At 38.5% G+C, this 20,619-nt stretch overlaps 1 protein-coding gene across 1 annotated transcript in view; it reads right to left on the bottom strand.

The window, feature by feature from the left end:
• The window catches only part of LYPD6 (LY6/PLAUR domain containing 6), a 40,121-nt gene extending 23,032 nt beyond the window's left edge, over window positions 1–17,089 (bottom strand). Inside the window, exons 1-2 of the mRNA XM_008590403.1 lie at window positions 16,908–17,089; window positions 2,821–2,919 (exon numbers count right to left, since the gene is read on the bottom strand). Of these exons, the coding sequence (XP_008588625.1) occupies window positions 2,821–2,919; window positions 16,908–17,025 (217 nt within the window). The 5' untranslated portion in view covers window positions 17,026–17,089. The remainder of the gene's footprint in view (window positions 1–2,820; window positions 2,920–16,907) is intronic.
• Between the last annotated feature and the right edge of the window lie 3,530 nt (window positions 17,090–20,619).

Raw genomic sequence — 20,619 nt, forward strand, 5'->3', positions numbered from 1 at the left:
CACACACACACACACACACACACACACACAAAAAAAGAACCGGGGAGGGGGGAGAGGAAGATATAACAACTACAATTTTTTTTTTGAAGTTCCTACAACAAGCAAATGGAAAGGACATGCTTGGGTGGGAGGGGGGAGAGGGAGGAGGGAGGGAGGTTTCGGTGATGGGACATAATAATCAACTACATTGTATATTGACAAAATAAAAAAATTAAAAAATTAAAAAATAAATAAAAATTAAAAAATTTTTTAAAAAAAGACCACTTTGTGACGCTTTTAGGTACGTGTATTTTGAAAAAAAATAGATTTTGAAATCAAAAGAAAGCATTAAGATGGAACTACTTCTTTTCCCTGAGAGGCATTCAGACAGAGTGCTTCTGGTCACCTGTTTTTTCTTTGTAACAGGGATACCTGCATACCGTCAGACTTGGACGGGGCTTCTAGGAAACACCGCCTCAAACATGCAGAGAACACCAGGTTCTTTCTCTCCTTTTCCGATGCATCTAAGGTGCCTCAGAGTTAAGTCAACACTAAGAGAGACATAGTTACACTTGCTATGGCCCCTCAAAATACATATGTTGAAACTTAATCCCAATGTGACGGTATCAAGAGATGGGGTGTTTAAAAGGTGATGAAGTGATGGGGGCAGAGCTCCCATGGACGGGATTAGGGCCCTCCCAAAGGTTTGCGAGAGTGAGCTCGTTTCCTTCCCTTCAACTGTGTGAGAACACAGTGTTCCTCCCCTTCAGAGAACACAGCAACAAGGTGCCATCTTGGAAGGAGAAAGACCAGGCTCTCATTAGAACTGCTGGTGCCTTGATCTCCGACTTCCCGGCCTCCATACATGTGAGAAATAAATTTCTGTTGTTTATAATTACCCAGTTTGAAGAATTTTGTTACAGTAGCACAAATGGACAGATTCTTTTCCTATACACTAGCTCTAGACCAGTGACAACAGTTTCAAAAGCTAATTGGCCAGCTTTGTCCCAGCAAAACCAGCCCAAAGGTTACTAGATATACAAGAAAATCATTGCTTTTGTCCAGAGTCACTGCTGACAATGCTTCTCAAATTTTGCTGCATATTAGAATTAACTGAAGAACTTTTAAAAATACTTACATCCAGCCACACTCTGTATCACTTAAGTATAAATCTCTGGGAATAGACCCAGCTATCAGTGTTCAAAAATTCACCAGATGATTTCAATGTGCAGCCACGTGAGAAGCAGTGATTTAACCAGGTCCATTAGAAAGTTACACAAATGTTCATTCTGCAGTGGTAATGTTAGAAAAAAGTGACCCGCTTGGAAATGAGCAGTGACTGTAGAGGGCAACAGGGTAAGGACTAATCTTTGATTGCCAAGATGGCTGAATATCTAGCTTGTGATTGAGCCAATCTTTAGGGTTTCCATGTTTTTGTATTCCCTGTGGTCTTTTGGGACCCCATCAACATCTTTACCTAAAAGTAAACAAGAGGAATCTAGAAATGACAACACTACGTTTCCCTTTCTATGAATGGATAGAGTAGCTCCCAGTGGTTCTTGACCCCTACTGTTCATTAGAATCAACTGGGATATTTAAAAATACCAGTGCAGGATCCTAATCTCAGAAATGCTGGTTCAATTTGTGTAGAGGTTCTTAATTCATCAACACCTGGTAACTCTTTAGAAATGCAAATTCTCGGACCCTATCTTGGACCTATTGAACCAGAAACTTAAGTTGGGTGGGGGATGAGGGTGGTAGGAGAAATTTGTTTTAGTAAGTTCTTTAGGGAATAATGATGAGACTGGAGATTGAGAGCCACTGATCTAGGCAGGGCATATGCTTCAGTGATTTGGGAAAGTTCCACAGGTATACCTACTGGGCAGCCTAGATGGAGACTCATGTGTTAAATAGTACTGGCTTTAGTAGTTGACATCTGTCTTCTAAGTTTTGGTTTCCATGTTCTCCCAATTTCCAATCCTCCATGAGAAACAGAGTATCATTCACTGGGTTGAGTATGAGAACTCTTGCATAACGTTGAAAAATAACGGATTTGGTGTTGGTGTGTTCAATCATTTTAACAACTGATTGAGATCAGCAGCAAAGCCCATCTAACTATGCAGTCGAACATTTGTCAATAAAATGCCCCATCCTCAACACCCCCCACCACCAAATAACTAACTTTCTTCTAAAAATAAAACAGCAAATTAACAATGACTCATAGCCAAATATAACCATCTTTTTGTATTTTGGTAGAATAAAAGAGATATGAGTATATGAAGATGAAGGGTCGTCTTCATTTTGAAATGGTCCTTGGGTCAAAATTTTATGCTTCAATTGAGTGTCCATCTCATCCTTCAAAGAGAACTTATCAAGAAAGCTGTTTTTTTTTTATTTGTGCAATGACTACATTTAGAATTCTAGCTTTCATGCAGTCTAAGGATAGAAGTCTCTGGCAGGATGCATGATAAATGGAATCTTTATATGAGCACTGATTCATACTTCACATGAAAGAGATTAATGTGCAATGACTAATCCTTCAAAGAGTAGCAAACAAACTGGTTATTCTCTTCTTGTTCTTCATTTGGCTGGGGTTAGGGGTGGGGATAGTATCACTTACCTTCTGTGGAGCTCCAAAGATGCTTCCTAGGAAAAGGGACAATCTTATAGATCAGCTTATGTCTCTGAGAGTCTTTGATGATAAGTTATTGGTGTGGCATAAAAGATCTACTAATAGCCTTAGACAAGAGAAGCAGTTGAGATTGCAAGCATACATCAAAGTCCAGGGCTGTTCATTCCTAGACAGCTCTAAGGACCACAATGTTAATATTGAGAATTTACCTCGAGGGCAGTAGATGTCCGGAGCCCATCGGTTACATTCATAATTGTCTGCTGCTTTTTCACATGTGAAACACTTAAATCCACCAGGATATGGTGTGGCTACAAAAAGGATCGAGAGAAAAACATTTCTTTTTTAGACTGAGCACAGAATCCTATGAAGTTAGACATCTTCAACTTTTCAACAGATGTTCAAGACAATTTGGCAGTTTCTTAAAAAATAAAACATGTAACTACCATATGACCCAGTAATTGCATTCTTGCACATGTCTCCGAGAAATGAACCTTTACATTCATACAAAAACTTGCACATAAGTGTCCACAACAACTTTATTTGTAAAGCCAAAAACTGGAAACAACCCAGATGTCCTTCACTGGGTGAATGGTTACACAAACTGTGGTACATTGATGGAATACTAGTGGTACATGAAGATGTACCACTGTGGAATACTGATCAGCAATAAAGAGGAATGAGCTATTAATACATTCAACAACTTGAGTGGATTTCTAGGGAATTATTGTGAGTGAAATAAGCCAATCCCCAAAAGTTACATACTACTTGGTTACATTTATATAATTTTGTATAATTTGTACAAAAAACTTTTGTATATAATTTATATAATTTTTGAAATACAAAATTTTAGAAATGAAGTACAGATTGCCATGGGTTAGGGATGGCAGTGGTGGGGGGTGGGAGGTTTGGAGGAGAGTAGCTGTGAAGACAACGGGAGGCATCTCTGTGTTATTGAAACTGTTGGGTGGCTAGACTGCGGTGGAGGATACACCAACCTACGACTGCGATGAAATTGTGTTGAACTAAACACACACACACATAAATGAATACAAGTAAAACTGAGGAAATCTGAATAAGATTGGTGGATTGATTGTATCAATATCAATATCCTGGTTGTCATATTATTCTATAGCTTTTCAAAATATTTCAAATGTCAAAATTTTTCCATAGCTTTTCAAAATATTTCTAAATGTCATATTATTCTATAGCTTTTTTTTTTTTTTTTTTACATTTTGGAAAATACCCAAAATTTAAAGGGTACACGGAATCTCTCTGCAATATTTCCTTTCTTCTTTTCGTCACTGGCCAGTATGGGGATCCAAACCCATGTTATAAGGCCATGCCCTAACTAACTGAGCTAACCGACCAGCCTCTCTCTCTAATATTTCTTACAATCATATCTGAAACTACAATTTTATCTCAATATAAATTTCAATTAAAACAAAAAGCATTCTATTTTCAGTAAATGGTGCTGGAAAAACTGGATATCCACATTTAGAAGAATGAAACTAGACCCATCCCTCTTGCCATAGACCAAAATCAACTCAAAATGGATTAAAGACTTGAGTATAAGACCTGAAACTATAAAACTAGAAGAAAGGGGAACTCTTCTACACTGTTGGTGGAACTGTAAATTAGCACAGCCATAATGTAAGACAGTATGGAAGTTTCTCAAACTGCTTCAGCTAGAACTACCGTATGATCCAACAATCCCTGTTCTGGGTATATACCCAAAGGAATGGAAATCATGTTGAAGGGGTACCTGCACTCCCATGTTCATTGCAGCTCTACTTACAATGGCCAAGATATGGAACCAACCTAAATGTCCATGAACAGATGACTGGATAAGGAAAATGTGGTGTATATACACAATGGCATACTACTCATCCACAAGAAAGAATGATGCAATTCTGCCATTCACGGCAACATGGATGAGCTGGGAGAAAATATGTTAAGCGAAATAAGCCAGGCACAGAAAGAGAAACACCGTATGTCCTCACTCATAAGTAGGATTTAAAAAGCAGATAAAAGGAAAGACCATAATCAAATGTTGAACTTTCAGAAGGAGAGAACAGACCTATAGTTACTAGAGGTAGGAAAAAGGGAGGGAGAGGGGAGATAGAGAGTAACTGGGCAAGGGACACAAAAAGTAATTATAATTTGTAATGATGAACTTGCTAATAATATTGATTTGATCATCATGTACTGTACACAAATACTGATAATCAATTCTGTATCCCATAAATATGCATAAATAACAATACAAATGAAATAAAAAAGCATTTTCTAGATTTCCAATAATTTACTCTGTATGTCAACTGATATAAACATGTCACTATGTAAATATAAATATTAGGGTGGATGATTAAAAATTCCCTGATGTTTGACCATTTTGATCCACAAAAGTCGGGCTTCTGGAAATAGGGCAGACTAGAAGTGCCCAGTGTATATTCCACCCAACAGGCCAACCACCACCACCACAGCTGCCACAGCAATTGTCCAACCCCAGCACCCACTGCAGGGCAGCTCTCTGCAGAGCAGCCATCCTGTGGGAGGCCGCAGCCACACACTCCACAGATGCAAGGGAAGTGGCTGCAACCTCCACTGTCACTGCCACCACTGTGAGTTCACCTCGCTGCTACCAATGACACCATAAATGTAAGAGAGATGGCTGCAGCCACCAAGAGGTAACCCCACTGTCATCAAGGACACCACAGACACAAGGAAGGTAGTTGCAGCTGCTGGCACTGCTGCTGCCCCAATGAGGCAACCCTGCTGTCGCTGCAGGCACTGCAGATGCAAGGGAGGCAGTTGGAGCCACCTGCACTTCTGCCACCCCCATGAGGTAACTCCACTGTTGCCAAGGATATTGCCACACCAGGAAGGCAGTAGGAGCCACCAACGCCACTGCCACCAACACCAGGTAACCCCACTGCCACCATAGACACCATAGCTACACGAGCCACTGCTGTGAACACCACAACCAAGTAGGCGGCTCCTGCAACCACCACTGCTACAGTCGTTGGCACCACCCAGGCAGCCATCATTGTCATGTGAGCAGTCTGCTGCCACCAGAGCCACTACTGCCATGTGGGTAGCCCACCAAAGCCATCACAACAGGGTGGCTTTCTATCATGGCAGCAAGCACAGCAGCCACTGCCACTGTGTAGGTGGACCATCGACCACTTGACTATACTGACACAAAGAAGGTCAGCAGCAGAGTCCACAGGAGAGTAATAGAAGAAGCAACTGCTCCACCAGATGACCAGACATCAACATAGAGATACTAGAAATACAAAAAAAAAAAACAAGAAATATGAGTCCACAGAAAGAATACAATAACTCTCAAGAACCACACCCCATAGAGCAGGAAACCCTTGAAATGACTGAAAAGGAATTCTGTGTAAAAATCATAAGGAACCTCAATGAGATACAAGAAGACGCAGTTAGAAGACACGATAAACTGAGAACAACTATCCAGGATTTGAAGGAGGAAATTTACAAAGAAATTAATACCTTACAAAAGAATGCAGCAGAACTCATGAACTGAAAGATTCACTCAATGAAATAAAAACACAACCAAGAGCTTAACAGCAGGCTAGAATAAACAGAAGAAAGAATTTCTGATCTTGAAGATAATCTTTTTGAAATAACCCAGGTGAACAAAAAAAAAGGAAAAAATAATTTTTAAAAATGAGGAAAATCTAACAGAGCAAGCAGACAACCTTAAGTGCACAAACATTCAAATCACAGGTGTTCCAGAAGGAGGGGCAGAAAGGAAAAGGTAGAGAAAACCTATTCAATGAAATAGTAACAGAAAACTTCCCAAGTACAGGGAGAGATACAGACCTTCAGATCCAGGAAGCTCAAAGATCCCCAAACAGATTAAACCCAAAAATATCCTCTGCACGACACATTATAGATAAACTGGCAAAGCTGAAAGACAAAGTAAGAATCTTAAAAGAAGCAAGAGAAAAGCATCAAGTCACCTGTAAGGGAGCCCCTACTGGACTAACAGGACACTTCTCAACAGAATCTCTACAGGCCAGAAGAAAATGGGATGATATATTCAAAATGCTAAAAGAAAAAAACTGCCAGCCAAAAATACTATACCCAGCAAGGCTCTCCTTCAGAAATGAGGGAGAAATAGTGTATTTTCCAGACAAACGAAAACTGCAGGAGTTTGCCACCACACAGCCAGCCCTGCAAGAAATTTTCAAGGGAATCCTGCATTTGGAATCTGAAAACTGATAATCACTACCATGAACACACAAGAAAGAACAAAACCCACTGGTAGAACAAAAATGCAAACAAGAAAGAGAAAGAAACTAAATCTTACCACCACAAAAAAACATAAAGACAATGAAACAAAACCAAACAAACTCAGTCTCTTTGGAAGATGACAGAGAAACAATTTATTTTTGTAAAACTAGTAAGTAAAAGGGAAGAGTCAAGCATTTATTCTGTATTTCCTATATGAATTGTTCCTCAGAGTAACCATAAACAGCTAAGGAGGAAACATTTCTGTTTCTTGAAATAACCCAGCTAGTAAATAAAGAGAGAATGAAATAATTAGAATATGATATTTTGCAACCCCCTATTAAAATAATGGATCTAGAAAGCGGTCATCAATGACTGTTAATGTCACAGAGAGACGATCAGACATAATGAGCCTCCTGCAGTAAGAACATATACCTCTGAAGCCAAATCTAACCTGAGTGAGACCAAGCCTCAAGATCCAGCAACCAGTCATCAAGAAATGCAGGGGACAGTGGAACATGTTATATGACACTACTAGGATGGAGCCAGCAAACCCAGACCTTGGGAAACATTATGGGGTCAAGGGGGAAAAATTAGATGAAGGGGGAATCCAGAGACTAAAAGAAACTTAAGAGACAGCTGACACAGCAACCAATATAACAAGCAGAACTTGTTTGGATCCTGATGTAAACAAATCAATTGTAAGAAAAAAAGGAGGAGGAGGAGGAGAGAAGAATTAGAGAAATTTAAACATGTTTAATGTTTGATTATATTAAGGAATTATGATTGATTTTTAAAATGTGAATTATAAACTGCAGTTATGTCTTTTATAAAACAGTTCTTTTAGAGATACATACTGAAATATACATGGATGAATGCTATGATACTAGCATTTACTCAAATTAATCCAGGGGAAGGAAGAAAGTGTGGGAGCTACAAATGAGATTGGCCATGGGTTGTTGATTGCTATAGCTGGATTTATTGTACATGTATTAAATTTTTCATAGTAAAAAGTTTTTTAAAAACAAAAACCATATGATTATCTTAAAAGATGATGAAAAAGCATTTGACAAAATTCAACATCCCTTCATGATAAAGACTCTCAACAAATTGGGTATAGAAGGAAAGTATCTCAACACAATAAAAGCCATCTATGACAAGCCTACCACCAGTATTATTCTGAATGGGGAAAATCTGAGGGCTTTTCCTTTAAGAACAGGAACAAGATAAGGATGCCCACTCTCACCACTTCTATTTAACACAGTACTGGAAGTACTAGCCAAAGCAAATAGGCAAGAGAAAGAAATAAAGGGCATCCAGATTGGAAAAGATGAAGTCAAACTGTCCCTATTTGCAGATGACATGATACTGTATATAGAAAAACCTAAAGAATCTATCAAAAAACTCCTAGAGCTGGCTAAAAATTTCAGTAACATTGCAGGATACAAAATAAATGCCCCCAAATCAGTTGCATTTTATATTCTCCAATAATGAACTAACAGAAAGAGAAATCAAGAAAGTAAGCCCATTTACAACAGTCACAAAAATAAAATACCTAGGAATCAATTTAACCAAGGAGGTGAAAGATCTCTACAATGAGAACTACAAACCACTACTGAAAAAAATTAAAGAAGATACAAAAAGATGGAAAGACATTCCATGCTCTTGGATTGGAAGAATTAACATTGTGAAAATGTCTATACTACCCAAAGCAATCTACAGATTCAGTGCAATACCCATCAAAATACCAATGACATTCTTCACAGAAATGGAAAAAACAATCTTAACATCCATATGGAACAATAAAAGACCCCAAATAGCCAAAGCAATCCTGAGCAAAAAAGTAAAAAATAAAGCCAGAGGCATAACACTATCTGACTTCAAATTACACTACAAAGGTATAGTAACAAAAACAGCATAGTACTAGCGTAAAAATAGACACTCAGACCAGTGGAGCAGAATAGAGAACGCAGAAATCACCCCTGAGGCTTACAGCCATCTGATAGTTGACAAACGCAACAAAAAAACTTCATTGGGGAAAAGAATGCCTCTTCAATAAGTGGTGCTGGGAACATTGGACATCCATATGCACAAGAATTAAACTAGACATGCATCTCTCACCATATATTAAAATCAACTTAAAATGGATTAAAGACTTAAGTATGAGACCTGAAACTTTAAAATTACTAAGGGAAAATATAGGTGAAACACTTCAGGAACTAGGTCAGGGCAGACTTTCTGAACATGAACCTGAAAGCACAAGCAACAAAAGAAAAAATAAACAAATGGGACTATATCACACTAAAAACCTTCTGCACAGCAAAGGAAACAATCAACAGAGTGAAACTACAAACTGCAGAGTGGGAGAAAATTTTTGCTAACTGTGAATCTGACAAGGGATTAATATCCATAATACCCAAGGAACTCAAACACACAGTAAAAAAAAACAAATAACCTGATAAAAAAAAAATGGGCAAAGGAGCTGAATAGACATTTTTCAAAAGAAGACATACAAATGGCCAACAGGTACATGGAAAAATGCTCAACATAACTAGTCATCAGGGAAATGAAAATTAAAACCACATTGAGATATCACTTCACCCCAATTAGACTGTCTATAATCAAAAAGACAGTGAATAACATGCTGGTGAGGTTGTGGAGAGAAGGGAAAGCTCGTACACTGTTCGTGGGACTGTAAATTAGTACAACTACTATGTAAAACAGTATGGAGGTTTCTCAAACAACTACAGATAGATCCTCCATACAATCCAGCAATCCCATTTCTGGGTATATATCCAAAGGGATACCTGCACTCCCATGTTCATCACAGCTCTGTTCACAATAGCCAAGATATGGAGCCAACTTAAATGTCCATCAATGGACAATTAGATAAGGAAAATATGGGATACATACACAACGGAATACTACTCTGCCATAAAAAAGAATGAAATTCTCCCATTTACAACAACATGGATGAACTTGGAGAACTTATGTTGAGTGAAATAAGCAAAGCATAAAGGGATAAATACCACATTTACTCACTCATAAGTGGGACCTAAGAGAGAAAAAAGGAAAGAAAGACCACAGTGGTGCATTGGACTTGCAGAGGGAGAGAGCATACCTAGGGATACAAAGTGGAGTGGAGGAATGGGGAATGGGGAGGGAGGTCAGGGACTATTGGGTGGGGATATGGGTTATAATCTCAATTTGTGGTAATGGGCATGCTACCAGTATGGATCTGGCCATCACATCTTGGGCACGAGTGGTGACAATCAGCTTTATATCTCAGGAATGTTCATAACCAATAAAAAAATTAACTAATTTAAAAAATAAAATAAAAATTAATAAAAAATAGAATCATTTAATGGGAAAAAATAGGACTACTACTCTGCCATAAAAAAGAATGAAATCCTGCCATTTGCAGCACCATGGATGAACTCAGAGAAAATTATGTTAAGTGGAATAAGCCAGGCACAGAAAGAGAAATACTGCATGTCCTCACTCATAAGTGGGAGTTAAAAAATAAACAAACAAATTTTAAAAAGAGACAAAGAAATATACAACAATCACAATAATACTTTCAAAAGGCCAGAAGAGAACTGTGGTTACCAGAGGTGGGAAGTGGGAGTAAGGAAAGAATTGGTAAAGGGCCACAAAACCTACTACATTGTATATGTTGGATATACTAATTATCCTGATTTGAGTATCACATATTGCACACAGGTGTTGATATTCAACTCTGTACCCCACAGATATGTACAATCAACTATGTTTCAATTTTTTTTTTTAAGTAGCAATTTCTCTGGTTCAATATGATATTTTTTTCTGGTCAGACCTGACACCGTTAAGAATCCCTGGGGATGGTATAAGTATCAACTAAGAGAAGAGTCTTCATTGCTGACATACATGCTGTCTGTGCAGAACTGACCCTCCTAAGGGCCCTCTTAGACCTACGCCCAACATCCACAGGAGCCGAATGCTGAGGGGACATGGAGATGTGGATGCACCATTAGCTCCAGCCTGAGGGGTGAGAAATTCCAGAAAACCCTTCCTATCTGTTCCCTGCTCTCCCCACCCCAGAGTTGCCTCTTCCCACCTTCTGAAGAGACTGTCCTCAAGGTACTTGTACTCTTTGCCTTTAAGCTCAGGTGGGGGAAGTCATGACGTGAGCACCATGCTCTGGAGAGTGGCCAGCACTCCCAAGACCTTCCGTGAGCACAGGGACGAGGAATAACAAGGAACGTCAGGCCAGGCTGTTCTCTGTCCTTTCCACTGGTGTGCTTTTAATTCTTAGCTCTAGTCATTTGCTTGCCTTGCTACTTCAAGTTTGCCTTTCATAAACAAAACTTGTGCATTTTTATTTTAATTTGTAAAATTACCTGGCCTATTTGAAAGCTGAAAATACTCAAAACACTTCATTTGCAGGAGCCAACTGTTCTTCCTCACAGATGGCTGAGCCTCCATATCCCACTGGCGGAAAAAAATCATCTCAGGGTAAATTGCTTTGCCTACATGAAACCAATTAGATCTGTTATCAAAAATAAATGAAGGAGGAGGCAGCAGCTTAAGGCTAGAATTACGGGCCAGATATAACTTTGATTTTCACCTTGCCTAGAATAGCTGTCCGTCCATGTACTTGCTTGCAATATTTCACAGAGCTGACTGTGACATCCAGTGTGCAACATGATCAAAAGTCATAAACTGCCTAAAACAGACAAGTAACTGGGCCTTTTCATGGGCCTGTTTGAGAGTTCTATGTTCCCTCAAGTAGCTGGAAACTCTAATTCATAAACAAAATGATGGAAACTGCATGGATCATCTTACAAAATGATGGAAAGCAGCTTATACCCAGCCATCCAACCACTTCACTCCCAGGAGGAAATTTCACTATGGAGAAAAATGCTCTCCTATCACATAATGATAATAAAACAGGATTATTTTGTGAAATCGCAAACAAATAATTTTTATATCTTCACATTCTACCACCTAGACAAGTGAGTTACATTTGAATTGAAAGATTCTACTTAGGTAAGAACGTGCCTGAAGAATTAAAGGAAAAAAAAAAAAACGAGGTTCTCAAATTCTAAAGGCATTCAGTTTTCTTGCAGACATTTTAATTAGTTTATTTTTATAAATACCATTATGACAAAAACCATATAAAATATTTATATTAGGGAATTGTCCTAATTGGATACTTCAAGAAATAGTTTCACTATGAAGTTTAGAATACTTAATATAGAGATAACTCCAAAAGATACAACTTTAAAGTAGCTTGTAAATTTGAATGGAACCATCAAAGTGGGAGTTTTTTAAAAAAAAAGATATAAAGCATTTGTCAAAGAACAGCATTTCTCAAAAAATAATCATCATATTCACCAAGGTTTATGACTGCAAGCTAGCCGTAGCACTTCAGTTTGCATGATTAATTCACTACAACATCCAATTTTATTTGTCTGTCACCGCAGCCAGTAAAATTTTCAGTTGGCATGTTGAATTAGTTATTCCTGGAAACTTTCCCATCAAAGAGATAAATTAAGAACTTTGAATGAAGATTGATGATCCAGCTGCTCCAAGAACAAACTTGAGAAACTAACACTAGTAAGTTGTAGTGTTCCCAAATTTGGATTACTTAATAGAATTTTCAAAATGATCTTTCACAAGACTAGTGACATATTAAATTAAATACTGTCATTTCTACATAAGTAGGCCTGAACTCTAGAATTAATGCAAAGTAGAGTACATCAAAATTTAAACAGAAGTATGAGCTAAAATACTATGGCAGCAAAATGAAGCTTTACTTCAAATCATTTATCTCTGAATGAGTGTATTGGCATGCATCATTGGCAGTTAACCAAATGATCTCAGTTTGGGTGAGTTTTATTTTTAAATCTACAGCTCCATGTCGGTATACGTTCTCAATGACTACAGTTCGATATTTGCTTTTAGAAACTTTTAGTAATGTCTTGGCAGGTAGTAATGATCAGTGAATAATTACACCCGGTTTAGTAACAAATCTCTGCAAACATACTCAGCTTTACATGGCTAATTACAGTATAGTACCAAATAAATGGTTAAATTCTTCCCTGTGAAAATATTTAGCCAGAAATAAGGTCTACAGATGGACAACTTGTCTCCAGTAACTTGCTAACTGATACTGCATCTGATAAAGAGGTTTTTTGGGCTTTTTTTTTTTTTTTTTTTTTTTTTAGGACTGAAAGAGGTTCCTAAGAGATGTGCTATTTTCTTCTTTGTTACTTCAAAGCATTATAGAGAAAGCAGTTTCAAACTGTTGTGGCCCCAGCTGTGAATGAATCTAATTTGGCTCTTGATCACAGAGTTAATAAGCTTAGTACTCTGTATTTCAGGGCATAAGTTCTTGGTCCCTCAAGAGAAGGTGATTGTAAAGAAAAAAAGATACACCAAAGTGCCCAGTTACTTCCTGTAAAATAATCTGTCCATTAACTCTCATGGTCAGCCACAGTTCAACCAATGATAATTCATCTGTAAGGTATCGGAAAAGATTTAGTCTTTGTTTCCATCTCTTGGAACTTTTGCCTGGACAAAGCCCTTCAGTTACCAAAAAACGTGGTAAGAACAGACTTGTTTTGAAATGTATGCTAATATATAATGCATCCAAACTTTTTTCTATTCTTACCAAATTAATTTCCATTGTTTTCGGAAACTGGATGCAAACAAACATTCTAAAAATCTAATAAATTCATCTTCCTTCTCAGTCCACTTGGCAACAAAATATTTTCAGTATAATTTTAATATGAGTATGTTTCTGATAGAAGTGCATTTCCTGGTACCTTTCCAGAAGTCCTTTTACTCTCTAAGACTTAAGGAGTATAGGATTGTGAATAAACTTTGTTGGCTCTCTACCTGGACATAAACAAGCCCCTGCAGGGATACAGTTCTTCATGTACATGATTAAGACTCAAACCATACAACCAGAGGAAAATTGGATATTATTCTAAGGAAAGAAACAGAGGCCAAGAATAGTCTTCAGCTACTTAGTACATTAAATTCTGCTATCTTGTGTGAAGTCTGACAACCAAATAAGTAGCTCCATTTCTCTTAATATTAACTCATGTTGTAAAGGTTTTTATCAGACTTTGGTATTTTAATCAAGGCTGGAAAGAAATTCATCATTTTTCACATGAAAAAAGAAAAAAAACCCCGACATACAAATTATAGGAAAGAATGTTACTGAGAATGGTGCCTAAATTGAAAACTATAAAGTGTATTTCTTTTAAAGGCTTAGAAACTTCAAAGATAAGAGAACCAGACAGCAAAGGAGATTAGTCATGAGAGACTGAATTTTCCCAGCCTGGGTTCCAATCTCACCCTAGTTACTATCAATGATGGTTGTCCCTGGACCATGAGAAATGAGTTTATGTTTGTCTGGTATAGAAAACACGTGTGTCTTCTCACACCTGAGGCATTACCACATTTCACTTTGGGCAGGTTCTGAGCTGCCATGTGTAACATTAATGGGATCTGGCTCATTTGCTGACCCACAGAAAGCTGTTTGTGACTCCATCTACAAAGTGAGGTGATTACATAAATAATCCAAAGTCAAACTAATCCCACACTTCCCTCATACATTTTTTATAGTCTATTTTCAACAGAAACCTGCTTATTTGTAGAGATATCACTCCATCAAGCATGGTCTAGTGCTCAAGGGTGGAGGGCCAACTCCACTTAAAAATCAAAGTGTAAACACACACACACACCTTAAATTCTGAAATAGTTCAGAGATATGTGAAGTTCACTCCGATTTAAAGTAGGCAGAATAAATAAAGTTCTGTTCAGGTAGGAGCCATTCATGAAAGCTTCAATCCAACAAGAATTTATGCTTTCCATCATCATTATGGAGACTCTATAGAGAACTCAGCCCAGACCTGCTAGTGAATCATCTACTTATAATCCAGGAATATCTTCTACCTTTCATCTGTATTTCAAAATCATATCAGAAAATCCCACCAATCCTTTACATATGGTGAGATCCTTCTAATCGGTCCATGGCTGTATTTAATTAATATAGGTCACACAAGCAGAACTTTTCCATCAAATTCAAAAAAGCAGAAGTGCCTCCCCTCTGGCCTGGCAGAGCTCATCCTTCAAAGACTCTCCAAATAGCAGCCTATTCAGTTCAGGCATTGACCCACCACACCTCTGATGCTGACATGGTGCCTATTTGTACACTGAAGTCCTATCACTCTAATTCTGCTTTTCCACCCTGTATGAACAATCACCCTCAGAGAAAGTCTGCTGTGGGACTGTTCTGTGGCCCAGTTATTACTGTAGAGTTTGTCACAGAGGCTGACAAAAAAACCCACAGAAGCTGAAAACCACAGCAATCAACCCAAAGAGACTGACATTTAGGTTTTTCCTTCAGTAAGTCTAATAATAATAATAATAATAATAAAGCATGCTTGTTTGGAGAAAAGAACAAAATGCAATCTAGGAAACAGCACAAGTCTACAAGTAAGAAGTTCTACAAAAACAAGCAGCCAGATTAAGTTTGTCATATAATTAGCCAGTAGGCATCAGATAATACTGAAGAGAGGGTATAGTGGCAATAAGTCTAAAGAAATTATTTGCTGCCTATCAAAAGTATATTTGGAGCTATACAAATTAAGGATGGTGTATTTTTAGCACCATCAGTTTAGTATCTAAGCCAATGACAGGAACAACATAAACACCAACCATTTGATTGCCTGTTAGGTATGGGCCTGGTACTTTATGGATATTATTTCTCCTCCATAAAATAATGCTATTATATTACTACTTTAGAAATGCAGAAATTATACCACCAAGGTCCAGGGTTTGATGCCTATAACAGCCAGCCACCAAAAAAAATAAAAAAAGAAATGCGGAAAATAGCGCTTTAAAAAACTCCCCTAACTCTGACTGAGCATTTGCTACAGCTCACACTCAGTGCTGAGTGCTTCACAGGCATTGTTTTATGTAATCTTCACAAAGTTAGGAAATTTATTTCAAGTCAAAAGGCTATGAAGCAGCTGAGCTAGTTGCTGAGCCAAGGTCAGGTGGACTTCTCACCCCTGTGTACTCCAGGTACCACCTCTCGGTTAAACCAGAACACGTGGACATTAAATATACTAACCGTGCAGGATCGAAGGGGCCAGAGTGGCTACCTCCACTTCGTAGCTCATAAGATCCTCAAAAGCAAGGACTGCGTTTTATTTGCCTTTATACCTACCACAAAGCTTGACTCAAACAGTATTTGCTGAGCAGAACATTTTAAAAGAGTAATGTACCTTGAGGCAAATCCTAAAGGTCAGAACATACATAATACAACCAGCCCTCACCACGTCAGGGACAATACAGAAGAGGATTCATACAAAAATAAGAGAGACAAGATACATCCAGAGATGGAGATCAATAGAAAAAGTTAAACTGCTGTTTCCCAAAGTGTGATCCTTAGAAATCTGCAGCAGTAGGACCTGAAATTCTTGCTGAGAACAGAAATCCACAGGTACAGATGGAGATATGTGCAAATCAGAATCTCTAGGGCAGGGATCTAGACATCTACGTTATTGTACACTCCCTAGATAATTCCTAAACACAGGAAACCAAAAGGCACAGGGAATCGGAAGTTGTGGGAGATAATTATGCTGAAACTGAAAATCAGATGCACAGAGAGGAAGACCAGCTATTATCTTACCTAGAAAGGATTGATCTTTTACAAACAATCCTCCTCCTGGGATATGGCGGTTCACTTAGATAACTGACTGAGGGCTGGCACGAGTAAAAGGGGACAGTATTCAGAATCAGTACGTGTGAAGGAAACAGAGGAAACAAGCCTAATAATTTGCCTTAAAATAAAAAACAGACATCCTGTGAAAAGGTGAGGGTAAAGCGTAAAGCATCTTCTGTTAACTAGTGCACCCCCAATTAAATCACCAGAGGTTTCCCCTGTGTTGAGTGCTGCCTTCTCCTGGCCATTTTTCAACCCACTTCTGATATGAGATAAAGTGACATTTCTGCAGTGAAGAGAACAGAGTCTTACTTGAAGGATGGAGGTAGATAATATCTTTCACTGTGAAGTCTCGGGACTGAGTGGCTTTCAGACAATCGGCCAGCAGGCTCAGGAGCAGGAGCCAGGCCAGAGCAGGGCCAGGTTCCATGGCAGACCGAAGTGTCACTCATACAGGGGGCCTGACAGTGGGGACTCAGGACGACAGAAGAGAACTTGCACCTGAAATATGAAGAAATATTCATCTCAGTGTCTAACTCAAGAAAACCACAGGAAGCTTGGCTGAGTTCCTGTGCTAGTGAGATGGGCTGGAGAGGGACAGGGAGTTGAGAGAGTACAAGGAAGTAGGTAGACCAGGTGAGAAACTTCATAAATGGCAACTGTAGAGCACTTAGGATACTCCAGCCCAAATCCATTCTTAATCATGTTGCTAAAGCGCCATTGGTAGCAGTCCCTTCTAATATCCAGCAGAGATGGTATCAGGAGAGATTGAGTTTTAATGAAATCCAGCCTTTTTGCAAGGAAGCCAGGGGATAGCTGCCAGAGTGCAACAACAAAAAGTCAGGTACGAAAGCTCAAAAGCATTCCCTTGATAATGGTGTGGGCCAGGCCTTACTGGGTCATGTTGCCCATACAAACCTGCAAGGGTAGACACTCAGATTTGGGGGAAAAAAAGAGGAACTATAGGCGACCTCTCCCAGACCAAAAAGTGTCTCAGTAGCACAAAATCTCCACAACAATATTACCATTTTTTGGCCAGGTACTATCGAAGTCCTTTATATACACATATATATATATATCAGTTTATTCTCCTAATAACCCTATACAACAGGCAGTATTATTATTATCCCATTTTAAGTAAGCTGATGTTCAGCAAATAAGTAGAGGAGCTGACTCAAACCCAGGCAATGTGGCTTTTGAGTCTGCATTTTTAAACACTAGGCGATGCTGCATTCTTCCTAAACTGATTTAAGGTGTATAAACAGAAACTGATGATGTAAGATCAATTATCACTGTAGCACTAAGCAATCATTTACTCTGTTCTTTATTCTGATTGTGTCCTTTTCACTCAAAATTGAAGACAGTGAAAATTTGTAATAGGGTTTAATCGTCCAGCTTACTTGGAATGCTGAGCTATGTCTTAATGTATATACATGACATATATTTGCTTGTTCATTTTCTTGGTTTCCTATAAAGCTTGCTTATGTTCTACTACTTTTCCAAGTACCATCATCTCTATTGCTCATGCAAAGGTCAAGGTTAGACATTCATTTTATTTTAACCTGGCTGAAAAACCATAATTTGGACATTTTGTTTACAGATTTTAATACAAATATTCAACAAGAGATTTTAAATAACATAATAATTCTAAAATTACTTTGTAAAAACAAATAGGTAATGAGTAAATATATTATGAAACAGAAACTCAATAGAGAAAATCAATATGACCTAGTCAGATATTGGAATGTACCACAAAGCAATATTAATCAAAACAGAATGATAAAAGTATAAAAATGAATTTAGAAAATGGAATACTGTCAAGAGCCCAGAAATAGACCCAACTATTTATATGATAAAAGCAACTTTTCAAAATTACAGAACAGGAAAACATTAAATGAATAGTATTACGATAATTTGATTAAAATTGTTAAAATGATGAACTAAAACCAAACAAAGCACAATACATGAAAATTACCTCCAGATGTATTAGTGTGTTCATTACATTTTTTTTTAAATCAGCACACTGTTAGGAAATTGAGGAGAGCTCTTATCACCCAACTTCATGATGCCAACCTTGCCAATTTCATGCTCTCTATGCCATCTTCTGTTTACGATTTTGTTGCCCAAGCAAATTTGCATTCAGGAAGAGAACGGGCTACTCGTTCACTCAGTAAATGTGACTGCCAGGCGCTGTGCTAGGCACTTGGCTGAACCATACAGTGAGACAAAGAAACAAACATTCGAGTAAACAGTTAAGTAACAGACAAACATTACCTCTTCTTAAACGAATGCAATAGTGCTTCGATTTACATCCATTCTGGCTTTTCTCTGCCAGCATGGTGAGGCTGGTAAGGTGAGGACTGCATAGCATCCCAGGGAGACCTGACTATATCTCCTCCCAAGCTGCAGCAGGGCTCAGTTTGAGAATCAGAGATTAAAAGGGCATGAACATTACGTGTTTAACTGTCAACATAAATGGGAATGAATGTATGCAGACAAAAGACTGGAAAGCAAAATACAAAATAAACATAGTAAGGGCATCATGTACAGGTTTGCAAGAGCTGCCATAACAAAACACCATAGACCCAGTGGCTTAAACAACAGAAATTTATTTCTCACAGTTTTGAAGGCTGGAAGTCCAAAATCAAGGTGTCAGCGGGGTTGGCTTCTCTTGAAGCCTCTCTCCTTGGCTTGTAGAGGGATGCCCTCTGAGTACTCATATGGCTTTTTTTCTGTGTGTGCACACTCCTAGTGTCTCTTTCTCCTCTTATAAGGACACCAGTCAGATTGGATTAGGGTCCACCTTCACGACCTCATTTAATCTTAATTACCCCCTTAAAGGCCCTGTCTCCAAATACAGTCACACTCTTGAGGTACTGGGAGTTATGGCTTCAACATGAGAATTTAGGGGGAACACATTTCATTCCATAGCACTAGGGCTTTTATATAACATTTCCTATCACATGAAATGTTACAGTGATGTTGTTATTTCATAATTTTAAAATGGTATAAATGATCTGAGTGCCACAGAGAACTATAAATTCCTTCCTGGGTGTGGGACTATGAGCTCCTCAGCACAGAAACCTGCTGTGACTATCTTTCCTTCCCCTGGCTCAGAACCTGGCCACAGAGAGGGCTCAGTCAAAAACAGTGGCTTTTATGGTAGGCTGAATAATGGCCCCCCCAAAATGTCCATGTCATAATCCCCAGAACCTGTATGTTACCTTATGGGGTAAAAGGGACTTTGTAGATGTGATTAAGAACCTTGAGACGAGGCAATCCTGCTGGATTATCCAGGCCAGCCCAATGTAATCACTAAAGCCCTTAAGAGAGGGAGGCAGGAGGATGAGAATCAGCAGTAAGAAAAGTAGCGATGGAAGCAGAGGTTAGAGTGACAGGAGGGGGAGGCCACAAGCCAAGGAATGCAGGCAGCTTCTAGAAGCTGACTAAAGTAAGGAAATGCACCCTCTCCTGAAGCCTCCAGAAGGAACCAACCCTTGACTTTATCTCGGTGAGGCTTTTAGACTTCTGACCTCCAGAACTGTAAGATAATAAGTTTCTGCTGTTTTAAGCCACTAGATTTACAGTAATTTTTTTTTTACAGCAGCAATAGGAAATAATACAACTATTTTAAAATCAGACTTTTAAGCCACAGTATATCCTATATATAGAAATAAGAAGAAAATGAAAGTAAAACCCCATTTGTCATTTTCATGGAACTTTTTAAAATTCTCTTTCTAGATTTTGAGTCACTAAGAGATAAATATCAGGTCGAACCAAGTGGTTTGCTGCGTACACTCACCTGACCCTGTCTTGCTCTTCAGGAGGCACTGGAAATGTGTTGGTACTGAGTCCACAGCCTTCTCACTTCCCATTTAACAAGCTTGGTAACTTCTCAGCACATACTGTGGGTTTTCCATCACTGCCACCACTTACTAAGTACATGTTTCATGTCTGGCAACACATTTGTGTATATGTGTGATATACATACAGGCTGTGTATTATTATACCTGTTTGACAGATG

Source organism: Galeopterus variegatus, unplaced genomic scaffold (genome assembly GCF_000696425.1).
Source record: "Galeopterus variegatus unplaced genomic scaffold, G_variegatus-3.0.2 Scaffold6062, whole genome shotgun sequence".
NCBI lineage: Eukaryota > Metazoa > Chordata > Mammalia > Dermoptera > Cynocephalidae > Galeopterus > Galeopterus variegatus.